This window comes from Sciurus vulgaris, assembly GCF_902686455.1.
Source record: "Sciurus vulgaris genome assembly, chromosome: 4".
Lineage (NCBI taxonomy): Eukaryota > Metazoa > Chordata > Mammalia > Rodentia > Sciuridae > Sciurus > Sciurus vulgaris.
The window spans coordinates 92149423-92162560 of record NC_136464.1 but is presented as its reverse complement, the minus strand read 5'-3'; the positions used below and the strand labels follow the sequence as shown (position 1 = coordinate 92162560).

The 13138-nt window shown below is 47.2% G+C and overlaps 1 protein-coding gene across 5 annotated transcripts in view; it reads left to right on the top strand.

The window, feature by feature from the left end:
* The window catches only part of ALOX5 (arachidonate 5-lipoxygenase), a 60440-nt gene that overhangs the window by 32708 nt on the left and 14594 nt on the right, over positions 1–13138 (top strand). For all 5 annotated transcript variants that reach the window (XM_079137598.1, XM_079137599.1, XM_079137597.1 and 2 more), the window contains exons 5-7: positions 7364–7470; positions 8289–8461; positions 12283–12429. In XM_079137598.1, the coding sequence (XP_078993724.1) occupies positions 7364–7470; positions 8289–8461; positions 12283–12429 (427 nt within the window). The remainder of the gene's footprint in view (positions 1–7363; positions 7471–8288; positions 8462–12282; positions 12430–13138) is intronic.

Here is a 13138-nt window from a genome sequence, read left to right as displayed (position 1 = left end):
ACAGCAGCTGCCACAGAATAGGTGCTCAGTCAACTCTGTCAAAATGAATTGTGTGACCCTCCTGGCTACTCAGGGGCCAGCATTGCTACCTCCCAGGCCTTCACTTCACTGTGGGAAAAGACACACACACATATGACACAGGTACCTTCTCCTCATACATCTCCTTCATGGCTTGTAGCAACCAAGACCAGAGATTCTCAATCCTGACTACATTTAATATTATAGATTCCTTGCTGTTCTGCCCCTCCCCATATAGATCATTGAACGATGGTCTTTGCATTGCTGACTGGGGCATATTTTAAATGTTCCTGGGAGAATCAAATGTGCAGCCAGAGTTAAAATCACTGGCCTAGAGGCTTCTGTGGGCCTAACCCACTTTCACACACCAGATGCATGTATGATCAAGTCCATGTGCTGGGGTCTCAGGGAACTTGTCCTGCTCTCTCAGCTCCATCATCTCTCCCTGGTACTAATGCTCTTGGGAACACCCTTCTATCTGCTCCCCTGGGCTCCATATCACAGCATTTGGGTGGCTTATTAATTGTTGGAGGTTCTTTATATAAAAGCAAATATAATTCTTTCACTCTCCTCCCTGAAATCCTTCAGTGATTGTCCCAATTTCAGGTGAGAGCCCAGGTGTGTCTATCTAGATTTCAAGATACATTCAAGTGGACCTGCCATACCCAGCCTTCTCTCCTCCCAACCTGCCCAGGCTGCTCCAGCTACATGAATCCAGAATTATCTACAGGGCATCTCTGTGGCCCCCTATCTTTTCCCATGTTGTTTCCTCTGCCACAAACACCCTTCCCATTTCTTTGCCAGTGTGTGGGTAACAGACCCTTCTCCCAGAAGCTCCTGACAGCCCCTGGGCCCAGTGAGGTCTACCCTCCTGTGCTGCTACACCCCAGCCCACACTGGCCACCAGCCTTTCAGTAACACTGCACCCTATCTTTTCCCACATCATCTTGGGTACTCAGCCTCTTGAATAATGGACTGTTTGGCAGGAAAAAAGCAAAGAAATCCTAAGATGGGCCCTTCAGCTCCTGCTACCACAGCATAGCTGGGACAGTCAGCTGAGCACTGACTCTGTGTTGGCAGGTTGGACCCAGATCCATGAGATCAAAGAGACAAGAGGACTTTCCCCTGAGCCATGTGGGCTGAATCTTAGGGAGGCAGAGGCAACTCAGAGGAAGCTACCCTACAGGGACACATGGGAGAGGGCTGTTGCTAGTGTGGGCAATCCTAAAATGTTGTCTAGTTTCTCTGAGCCTCAATGTTGTCCTCTGGAAAAGAAGGACAGCTCCTACTCAGGATTATGAAACTGAAATTGAGCTACTTAACCCATCCCAGCTGACACATGGAAGGGTACCCCTAAAAATGCTAGTCTTCGCCCATTCTTAATAATGGAGTGAGACTCACTGGGTGCTTCTCCAGCACCACCTGGCCACTGAGCAGCTGCCCCCTCAGACAGGGGTACATAAAGAGACTCTGTCCACCTAGACATTCTCTTATTGATGGGGCCCAGGAAGGATTCACATCCAAGGGACATTTGGCCTGGCTTTGTTGCTGGCCAGGCAAACACATGTGGGGGCCTGACAACAGGCTGGGATGCTGGGATGGGGACAGCACCGTTTGCAAAGGTGTGCCATGGCCAGGTCAGACCTCCTGGGGAACCCAGTGGGCTGTAAAAGTTCCTGGTGGCTTCACAGGAGGAGCAGCTTTTGTGTCTATCCAACTATGCACTCACTGTTTGGAGCCTGGAGAGTAGAGACAGAGCACCACAGAGGGGGCAGATTTTTAGTGGAAGAAGTAAAACTCAGAGCCAGCATGGAGCAGAGGGAAAACCCCAAGGCTGAGGCCTGAGAAGTGACCACAAAAGGAATGGAGAGGAGGGAAGCTGAGAAAACTCATTCACATAACTGTGGAAAGCAGAGCTATGAGTTTTGCATGGGAAAGAGACCCTGTTTTTGCCACCCCACCTCAAAAACCAGTTGGCCCCATGTCACTGAAGTGCTTTTAGATAAGAGCATCATTCCCTTAACTTCACGAATGCTACCCCTAAATGCTGAACTTCTTGGAAATTTTAAAAATAATCCTGTCCTTCTGCCAACATTGTCTGTAAGATATATTTCCATATATCAGCTCTATTTCCTTATGCTGAGTTTTGTTATAAAATCAGAGATGTGTCAACCAGAAAAACAGCTGGGAAAATGTTGGGGAAGAAATCCCATCTAAAAGTTGGGATAAGCCTGGAAGATTTAAATTTGATTTACTAAGATCACAAAGCATAGAGTTTCCCTAAGAAAGCATTTGTTCAATAGATTAATTTGGAAATCATTGCAAATTCTTCATCAGTGCCTCTCATGCCATGGTGGCCCCTCGATATCTTTGGAGGATATGTTTCAAGAGCCCCAGTAGTTGCCTGAGACTTTGGATAGTTCTGAACCCTATATATACCATGGTTTCTCCTGTGCATACACACCTATGATGAACTTCTACCTTGTCAAATTAAATGGGGCACTTTGCAGCTTCTCTTTGGCATATGGAAATTATCTGCATTATTCCTTTTGCACTTTGGGACCCTTATTAAGTAAAACAAGGGTTACTTGACCACAATCACTGTGACACCACTACAGTAAATCTTATATCTGAGATGGCTATAAAATAACGAATAGGTGGGTGCACTGGATAAAAGAATGATTCATATCCTGGGTGGATGGAGCAGGATGGCAAAAAAAGACTAAGTTCTTGATCCTGTCTTCCTGTTGCATATGTAGACTAGAGTGGGGGGATCAGATGAAAAATAGAGCCCTCCAGAAGAGAAGATGCCCAAGCTGAGTGTTGAAGGGTGAATAGACATTTGCCATGATGATTGGATGGGAGGAGTGGAAACAGATGTCCACTCTGTGGAAGTAAGATTCACAGCAATCCAGGAGGACCAGGGTGGGGGCTTGTGTAGAGAAGTGGGGCTAAGGCTGCCAAGAGTAGGAGACTGACAAGGAGTCTCTCCTCTACCTGGGTAGGCATGACCATGGCAGTTGGAAGCAAGGGCAAAGTCCAAGGGGCAGAGAATGTCAAAGGGCAGACACTTAGTGTTAAGAAAGGACAGATCACTTGTCAGAAGCTTCCAGAGATTAGCGGATCTCAGAGCTAATCAGTGTCCTTTGGCTGTGGTCACTTTGAAATATTAGTTCCAGGGGCAGAGAACACAGGGGTAAAGAGGAGTTCATATGTAAATTTTTTCTATAAATTGGGTGCAAAGGGCAGAAAGGAGTCAAATGAATTAGATAGAGGGAACAGGGGAAGGGAAAGAGACCAGTACTAGCTGCTGACCAACTTTATAAATAGTTTCCATAGAACACAAGGGCCTGGGTTGTAGACTTTGATGTTAAACAGCAAGTGGTAACCATGGTAATGGTCACTATATCTATTGACAGATAGCCATGCTTATGTACTTCATGTCAGCCCTGGGAGACAGTGACCATCTTTATGTCCTTTTCATAGATGAGGTAACTATGGCACTGTGAAGGTAAGGGGCTTACTCAAGTCCGTGTGGCTAGGAAGTGCTGGGACTGGAATTTTAGACCAGACCCTTATGTTCTGTGCTGATCTGTACTCCTCAGCTGCCCTCTCTCCTGTGCCTGGGTGGACTACCAACAGGAACAATCTTGTGTTCAAGATTCTTGTGTTCAGACCCTCAGCACATCATGGGGGTGCAGGGGAATCGGCACCCTCTGATACAATCCCGTCTGATAGGGAGACCCTCAGCATTCATGGATCTTGAGGATGGAGTGCTGAGAAAGTGCATATCCAGGATCCTGTCCCCCATGGATGATGCTGTGGAAGTACTTCTCTGCCTATGATGAACTAGTCCCCGTGGTAGAAGACTGAAACTTGTGACTGAGGTCACCCAGGAGGCCTTCCCCATTGAGTCTCTGCAGAGCTTTGTTTCCTCCCTACTTCTGGGTAACTGAAGTATTTCCTTTGAGCCACCTGCTGTGCCTGGAAGGAGGCCAACCCTCTTCTGTAAGCTTTGTGCCCCACCCCAAACAGCACACTGTGAAATGGAAAGTGGAGAAGCTGTTAGAAGGAAAAAAGCAGGGGCAGGCAAAGGAGGCAAGAGTTCCCGCCTTTCTTGGTACCAACAGCTGGTGTCCAGCCCAGGCCAACAGATCAGCATAGGAGAAAGCCATGGACTCAGACAGTCTGGGCTCCTCTCTGGATCCATATTTATGTGTCCACATCTTCCCCTGGTTGTGTTGCTACCTCATGGTGTCATTACCTGGCAGTGTCTTTATCTGGCTATGCCCTTACCTTGCTATGCTCTTACTTGGCTATGTGACCTTGAATAAATCAGGTGCCCTCTCTGGGCTTCGAGTTTTCTTTTGTGCAAAAACAGTTCTTTAAAGTCCCAAATATTTCAGTTGTCTGTAAACATATAGAAATATTTTGCTTCCAGCATACATGTAAATATTTTCCCTCTCAACCCCACTTCTTCCTGAATCTGTAGCTTCCTCTGAGTACTGCCACACCCCTCCCTATTTCAGTGCCAACATTCTGTTTTGAGGTCAGAAAGACCCAGCTGGGGAGACATGACTCACTTCCAGTTCCCCACATACTCCCCCCGGCATAGGACCTTATTCTTGGGCACCATCCAGAACTGAGCCATCCTTGAGCCCCAGTAGGATCTTAGGAGCCTGGAAAAGCTTCTCTCTTCCAGAAATAAGTCCTTTTCTACATCCATACTGATACCAGATGCCACAGTGAGATATACTCCTCTAGCTTCACAAGGGTTTCTGTCCAGGACACTGGATATTGGGTGAGGAAGGAGATAATGAGACTGAAGGGAGTCAAGCTGGGGAGTTCTTTGGCCCTGACTGTATCACCATCATGCTGGTGAGTTTGCAGCATCCTGCCCTGAAAAGTAGGACAAGCATAGGTGGAAAACCTCTGCCTTCCACAAGGGAAGGGCAAGGAAAAGACGAGGAGGCATCTGTCTACAGCTCTGAGGTGCTGTACATCTACTGTGTGCAGTCACCACAAAGACAGCCACACTGCCCAGGCTGTGCTCCAGCAACTTGCACCAACACGTTCCCTCGATAACCTGACACTCACAAATGTCTCCAGCCTCCATGCTCCCATGAACTTCTCCTGAGCAGCACAGGCATCCTCTCCTAGGGGACAGAATGGCCAGTACAAAGAAGAGGATCATCTGCTGAACTGCAGAAGGAGTCAAAAGGAACTCACATAACCTTCCTGGGCCTGTTGAGGCCAGGAGAGCTCCCAGCATTCCCTGCTTGTCCACAGAGTTCCTTTAGTGTCTCTGACTGACTGCTTCATACACGTCCATGGGGTGTCTCCCCTGGGACAGCAGAGCTTGACAACCCTGAGTTCTCTGTTCCATCAATCAAATTCATCTGGACAGAATACTGCAACCTCAGTCCTTGGGTTTTGCTGGGTTGGGAGATTCAAGGAGGCTGCTGAACTCCCAACCTTGCCCCTGACAAAACTCCTTGTATGTTGGTAGCTGGGTCACAGCCAAATCATCACACAAGGTCAGAGTCCAACCAGGGTGCTGGGCTGTTGGTATTCAGGGCTGCTTCTCCTGATGGACTTGGCTTTGCCCGTCACCCATGGAAGGTGGTGGGTAGGAGGAGAACACACTGGAGGAACTCCACTACATGGTCCCCTCCACTAGGTATCTAGGGCACCTCTCAGTTAATAAGGCAATGTTCTCTGAGTCCCTCTGCATGCTGGAAGGCCTGGGCTCCGTGCTGAGTCATGCAGACATGCCCTTGCCTTTGGGGTGCTTAAGGCAGCAGGCAAGAATTCAAGATCTTGAATTGCCCCTAAGCTGTGATGAGTTCTGCTTAACACAGGAGAGAGAGCACCAGCCTTGGGAAAGGGAGACTTCTCTGAGAAAGGGACACCTTCCCTGAAATAGAAGGAAAGTGAGGTGAACGCTGGTTGAGCCCTCCAAACACTCTAACTCACATGGTCAGCAGGAGGATGTTTTAATCCTGAGGTGCTGTGATAACAAAATACTCCAGGAATTTCTTTCTCACAATTCCAGAAGCTGGAAGTCTTAAGATGAAGGTGACAATACATTTTGGTTCTGTCAAAGGTTTTTGTCCTGGTTTGTTGATAATAATCTTCTTATGATATGGATGAGGGAGAGAGAAAGCCAGCAAAGTCACTGGTGTCTCTTTTATAAGGGCACTAACTCTCATAAGGACCCCATTAAAATGTAATTACCCCCGCAAAGTCTCACTCGTCTCTTTCAAAAATTATTTTATTGGCTTATTTTAGTTACACAAGACAATAGAGACCATTTTGATATAATTATTCAAGTGTTTAATATATCTTATTCTAATTAGGACCCCAGTCTTGTGGACGTACACTCATCACTTAGTACTATCACACTGGAGGTTAGGGCCTCAACAAAGGAATGGGAAGGGCATAGTTCAGTCCATAGAAGAGAAGAAAGAGAAGTGTAGACCAAGACCATCCCAATCAGGGGGAACCCTTCAAGCAAATGACAAAGCAGGTGGAGAGACCTGAACTCTGAGAGGCCGTCAGAAGCATGGCAAAGGAGTGGGAAGAAAGCCCTGAGAGTGGGAGGAAACAGGGTAAATTGTATTCTCATTACTTTCAGCTGTGTGTGCCAGAGAGACAAACTGAGGCAGAGTGTGACACAGTGAGAAGTAGCCAAGACTCCCAGGCTCTGTCCTGCACCCTGCTTGGTCATGTAGGAAGACAGAGAAGACTCTCTCTTCTTCTTCACCTTTCTGGATGCATCCCACACACTACCTCCTCAGTAAAGCCCCTGGGATTGCTCAGGCCACTCACATCTCCCTTCTTTTACCTAAATATTGCATTTTGAATTTAGTAAGCTCTCGTCTTGGGTTTTTATTTTCTTGTCCTATGTAATGAGCATATGAATTTGTGCCCTTCTAAGTACCACATACAGAGCCAGGCAGAAGATAACTAAGGATCATCTCAATTGAACCCATCCCTCCAAATCCAGACTGTTAGGTTGAATAGCTGCACAGAAGGTATAGCATTTTGTCCCTGGGAGCTTGCTCAGGAACTGACCCACTCAGTGGTGGTAGCAAATGACTGATGAATGAATGCATGGATATATGCATTGATAGGATGCAAGGCATTAGGCTGTTTGGGAGGGAACTGGCCTGACCTCTTCCATAGGTGAAGTACAGTAGGAAGAGCATCAGGTGTAGGTGCCAGTTTCTGTCCTGGTTCCACAAAACCATCACCTGCTACTGGAAGCTCTTGGGAGTATCATAAAGATCCTGAGGAGATGTGTGGTGGAATGTGTGAGGGTGACCTGTCTTCTGGTCTGCAGAATGGAGAATTTGTTCATCAACCGTTTCATGCACATGTTCCAGTCATCCTGGAATGACTTTGCTGACTTTGAGAAAATCTTTGTCAAGATCAGCAACACTATTTCTGGTGAGTGTGCCTTTGGGACTCTTGCAGTACTGGGGAGGGGGATGCTGTTTTCTTGTTCAAGTCATGCCAGGAAATTGGCAAGGGCGTGCCACCAGGCTAGCACCTGCTGTATCCCATGCCACTTGCCTCACTTGTGGTTACCCTCACTTCCCGAGGTTTCTCCTCCTTGAACACTCAAGCTCATACACCCTCAACCTCATTTTGCCATCAAAATTTTCAAAAATTGGTATTTTTCTTTATCTGATATGGAACTATTTTTCACAGATATCAATAATTCATGGTGCTTCTGGACACAGTAATGTCAAGACTTAGCTTTGTTTCTTTAAGCATTTATATAAAAGCAAAGTTGGATCCTTTGAACTAGGACGTGTTTTGTTAGAATACTGGCTTGGTAATTGGCAGTAATGATATCAGAAGGAAACAGTCACAGAAAGTTAAGGAGATGAGTGGTTGAATAAAGAGCAGATGAAATCAGCACACAGGGAAATGACTTTGGTCAACACCACTCCAGTATCCCCTCTGCTCCCCTCATCTCCCTCCATGATGGGGTAAAGGACCTGAGTTCTTGAGAGAGGGATGGGTATTTTGGGAGGCTTGTGAGCCACTGAGAGCCAGTTCAGGGAAGACAGGGTGGCATTGTAGCCTGAACCAGTAGCTGGCAGAGGCACATAGTTGGGCATGGTTAGTGAAGTCTGTGGCCATCAGGCTGTCCAGTAGTGCCCAGGAGAGGAGACCCAGCAGATACTCTGCTCTAGTATAAGGGTCAAGGGGACTGCCTTCTGCTCAGGGCTTATCCTGGGCCTCATTTCTCTCCCCAGAGCGGGTCATGAGTCACTGGCAAGAAGACCTCATGTTTGGCTACCAGTTTCTGAATGGATGCAACCCTGTGCTCATCAGGCGCTGCACAAAGCTGCCTGAGAAGCTCCCAGTGACCACGGAGATGGTGGAGTGCAGCCTAGAACGGCAGCTCACCTTGGAACAGGAGGTCCAGGTAGGGACTAGATGGCAATGCCACACTTTGTCACCAGAAGACACTTTCTACTAGCCAGTGCCCACTAGTACCCAGACCACTATCTCCAGACCTGTCTGGTCAGCCGATGGCATGAGGTCAGTGACTACTTCCTTTTCCTGGAGCAGTACTAATGAGATTCCTGGTCATTGTGCAAACTGTCTTATGCAACATCAAAAGAGGAATCAAAGGTGATGTTTTTCCATGGTGCTCACATTTGTGGGAGTATATTGTTAACTTTGATACCAATAATTACAAAAACTACCCCTGACTCGGGGCCTGTGCTAGACAAACCATTGTGACAGATGCTTTCCATCAAATGATCATGCACCTTGTGAAGTGAAAAAACTTGAGAAAGAAGCATGCTTTGTTTAAGAAAAAAGGGTAGGAGCTGAAAGAATTCTTTACAATCTAATTAGAAATGTTAGTGCCATCTGCTTCTGCCTCATCCTCCCCCAATACTTCTCTAGGTCCTCAAGAGAGGAGGTGAAGTCTCAGCTCCCCATCTTAGGCTCTAAAGAGCTGACATAGTCTTGAGACAGAAAGGTTTCAAACCACTGGAATCTAACATCAGGCACTTTCCACGAGATGGACTGCTGGTCTCAACCATCTCATCCTTTGCCTCTTTCTGGCACACTGGGCTTCCCACCACCCAGCCCCTGCTACCCATCCCCAGTTGTCCATTTGGCCTCTGCTGCTCGTGATCTTGTGTGCCTACCTAACTTTGGGGATCTAGACAGATATTCCATCCCCAACATCCTGCACACCTGACTCTGAAGGGCCACCCACCCTGCCAAAGTCCCTGGACAGGGTCCCTGCCCCATTGCAAACAGTGCTAGCCTCCTCCTTCTGCCTTGAGCCCCAGGACATTACTGATGCCAGACTCAGAACTTTGACATGATGACAGAAACAAAATAGAGTCACACAAGTACAAATAGGCAAAGTCTTTATTGGGCTTCTACTTAATGAATGAGACAACTCTGATAAATATCAGGCTGGTTCCCTGGAACAAAAGAGGAGAGCTGATTTAATGGCTGCTTGCAGAGGTGGGCTTGGGATTAGGACATTAATTGGCCGTACGTATGACCTGTGAGGGTGCTTCAACTCTACCATCTCTTCCCTGTTATAAGGATGAGTTAGGTGAAAGCACCTGGCTCTAATGATGCACCTGGTACTGTTTGAGGATGAATAAATAAGTCACATTTGGAATCTAACAAACTGAGTTAAGGTCAGATCTTTTAATGGTCGTCAGGCTATGAGCCAAAGTCCAGGAGTGCCTTTGCCCTTTGTTCCTATGGTGGTCCCTGACTGTCTCATTTACCCAATCACGCAAACAACTGACAATAACAACAATACACACCCAAACACACACACAAAACCCACCACATATATACAGCACAGTATTTCTCTGTAGATCTAATTGCCAGATGTGGTAACATTGACTTAGAGGCTATAAGTTTTAAACTTCAAATCAGAAAATCATAGATCTCTAAAAACCAGAGAATACTGGAATTGAAAAGAATTGAGCAGCCATTGTGCCCTCTGACCACCCATGAAGGGATACTTAGTGACCTCCCAAATAAAGCCACAACCTCCCACTGCTGCCTCCAGGTCAGGTGGTTACAGGCCATCTCTCCTTTGAGGTGACCCTCCTCATGGTCACTCAGCTGTGCTTTGGATTATGAGACAATAATCTAATAGTCACCAGTGATTAGACTTTTACATCTAATCACTCCTCTGTCTTTTACACTGCCCTCTACCACACAGCAACATCATTGTTAATTCCCACATTCATGCCACCTTTCTTTGGCAGACTCTTGGCACTATCTGGTAAGCTTGTGAACTATTAAAACTGCCAAATTGTTAAATTGTTTCTTTTTAAAAATTTTCTCCTGTGCAATTTATTTTTGGAACATAAATAGAAATTCTATCCTATTGTTGGTTTGGGGGTTTTTGTTTTCTGATTCATAATGTGTGTGTGTGTGTGTGTGTGTGTGTGTGTGTGTGTATTCCCTTGCACGCACAGGTGTGTATGTGTTCCTGCTGTTGGTTTTGATTCATTATTCTAATTCTCCAAGATTGCTTTATTTTTTAGATTTTATATCAGTCACAAAAATCAAATCAATCTGACTTTCTCCAAGAAATGTACTGGTTCAAAGCAGAGCTAATGAGCTCAGGCGTAGCAGGATCAGGCTCAGATGATATATTGGCTTTCTCTCTTCATTGTTCAACCCTCTGCCTCTGACGGACTTTTTTCTTAGAATGGTCTCTTTACCTGGATTTAAAAATGATAGCTTCAGGCTTGGCTTCCACCAATTAGTAAATACATCCCTCCCGCCTCCCAACATTCCCAGCTAACCCCAACAAAGGTCCACGTTTGAATCCTGAGATAATCCCCTGAACCAATCACCACTGCCAGTAAAATGGAATTTGCTGACCAAAAGAGGACCCAGATCCTAGGGCAGGCCAGAATATCCATGTCTCTGAAAAAATCCTGGTGTCTCAGAACTGAGATAGGCCCTGTTTTCCAAAAGGATGTCTTGGGATAAAAGATATGTCCCAGATTCCAGGCCTGCTGGCTCCTAGACCTGGGTTTCTGGGAACTCCCTTTGGGGTATGATATTGGGTTATCTATTTCAAGGTCGGATTCGCAGCTTTTCCTTCTGGGAAGTCGTCATTAAACTGTCCAGCCCGTCCTAGAAGCCCAGCCAGCCCTGCTCCTCACTTTTCAATAGGCCCAAATCCTTGACAAGATGTTCGGATGGTCCTAGAAGATGGCCTCCAAAACCCACCCTCCCCATTTTGAGGGCACTAGAATGACACGTCCAGAGAACATTCCTAATGTCAGACAAGAAAAGGAGGGCAGTGGCAATGGCGGTGGCAGGCTCTGGGGCGTCCTCTCGTGCCTCGCTAAGATACCGCAGCTGGTGTTAGGCGCATGCGCAGTTGGCGCAGCTGCCTCTGTCGCTGAGCTGTGGATCCGCTGAGCCACCAGAGCAGGCAGTGGTCACTTGGTGATGTCTCCAGACATCTCAGACCCTAAAACCTTCCCAGCTGGGACGTCCTTGACCCCAGCTGAACTCCGCCTTTCTGCCGGAGCCGGCGACATTCCGCTGCACCGGATCTCCGCGCGGTGGTCTGGCTCCCTCTAGAGGACTCCTGGAGCAGTAGTCACAACAGATGTCCACCGCCCGGATCACAGGAGCGCTTGTTTTGCATTGGGATGTGTTCAGAACTGCAGAGAAGGGCAGGCATCTGGAGTCAGCAAGCCCTATGGATTTCTACCAAGTGACTCACCATGTCGCCAGCCTCAGACCAGGAGGTCACAAAACATGTCAACCCTGCAGACCCTCCCACTGAATCGACCCCTTTTCTCCATTCCCTACCTACTTCTCCTTGCCTCTCTAGGGGAACTTTTGCCAGAGGTGGGGGTGGGGGCTCCCACAATGGCTACTTTGCCCAGTTTTAAACTTTATGCACCACTTTTTGGTATATGACTTCTCTCATCCATTTAATCTGAACTTTGTCTTCTTTTTATAAAACTGACACTCTTTCACCATCTTTCACGAGGGTCAAGCTTGTTTCAGGTACAAGAAATGCAAAATCAGCTGCGTCAGTTCTTTTTCTACTTGTGAAAATATTCCGAGTGAGTGAACCTTTGAATTAGAGGCCAAAAGAACTATAAATTTTGAACTCCTGGGAAGAGAGAGGGCTCCCAAAAACCACATTTTCTACCCCTGACCCAATCTGACTCTTGGGTTCCTCTCTGCTGATAGTGATTTGGATTGTTCTGCCTCCTGCAGCAAGGGAACATTTTCATTGTGGACTATGAGCTGCTGGATGGAATTGATGCCAACAAAACAGACCCCTGCACACATCAGTTCCTAGCTGCTCCCATATGCCTGCTGTATAAGAACCTGGCCAACAAGATTGTCCCCATTGCCATCCAGGTAGGCTGCCTGTCTCCAATTTTTCTGGACCTCTCTGCCCTCAGAGGTGGGGGTGGGGATGGGGGTCTGAGGGAGGAATTTCCTGGGCAACTTCATCTGTTTCTCCAGGACAGGGAAACAGCTCTCCCCTGTGGTCATAAGGAAGGTGCTGAAGCTGAAAGAAAAATAAGACATTAGGACTTTTTTGCCTCTGTGGGTGGGTCACCACCATCATGGAGGAAGAGAGGGCTCCATTCTTCCAGACATACTTGATAAATCCCTGGCAGGGTGAGGCATGCTGTGGAGGACCTGCCCTGAAATGATAGCACCCTAACCAAGGCCCCTAAATCAAGGTGCCCACAGGGGTCAGGTAGGTGAAGTTGAGAATTGAGCTGGAGAATGAGGTCACCAAGAGGTGCCATGGGCACAAATGTCAGGAAGTGGGACAGCCCTGGGACACCTTTCTTGATGCCTATGGGTTCTTGCATTCTCAAAAATAGTGGAGGATGGAGGAAACAGTCTGGAAGAAGCAGTTCTACACAAAGCTTCATCTGTCCTGCACAATGGGAGCAAGTACATAGACAGCAGGGACCAGGACCAGAACAGGCAGGACAGAACTAAATATAGGCCCTCTGGGGGTGGTGAGAGAATGCACAGAACCCCGGAGGGTGGGAGGATAGGCAGATGCACATTCAGTAAACAATGCCTGTGCGCTGGACACTGGATGTTA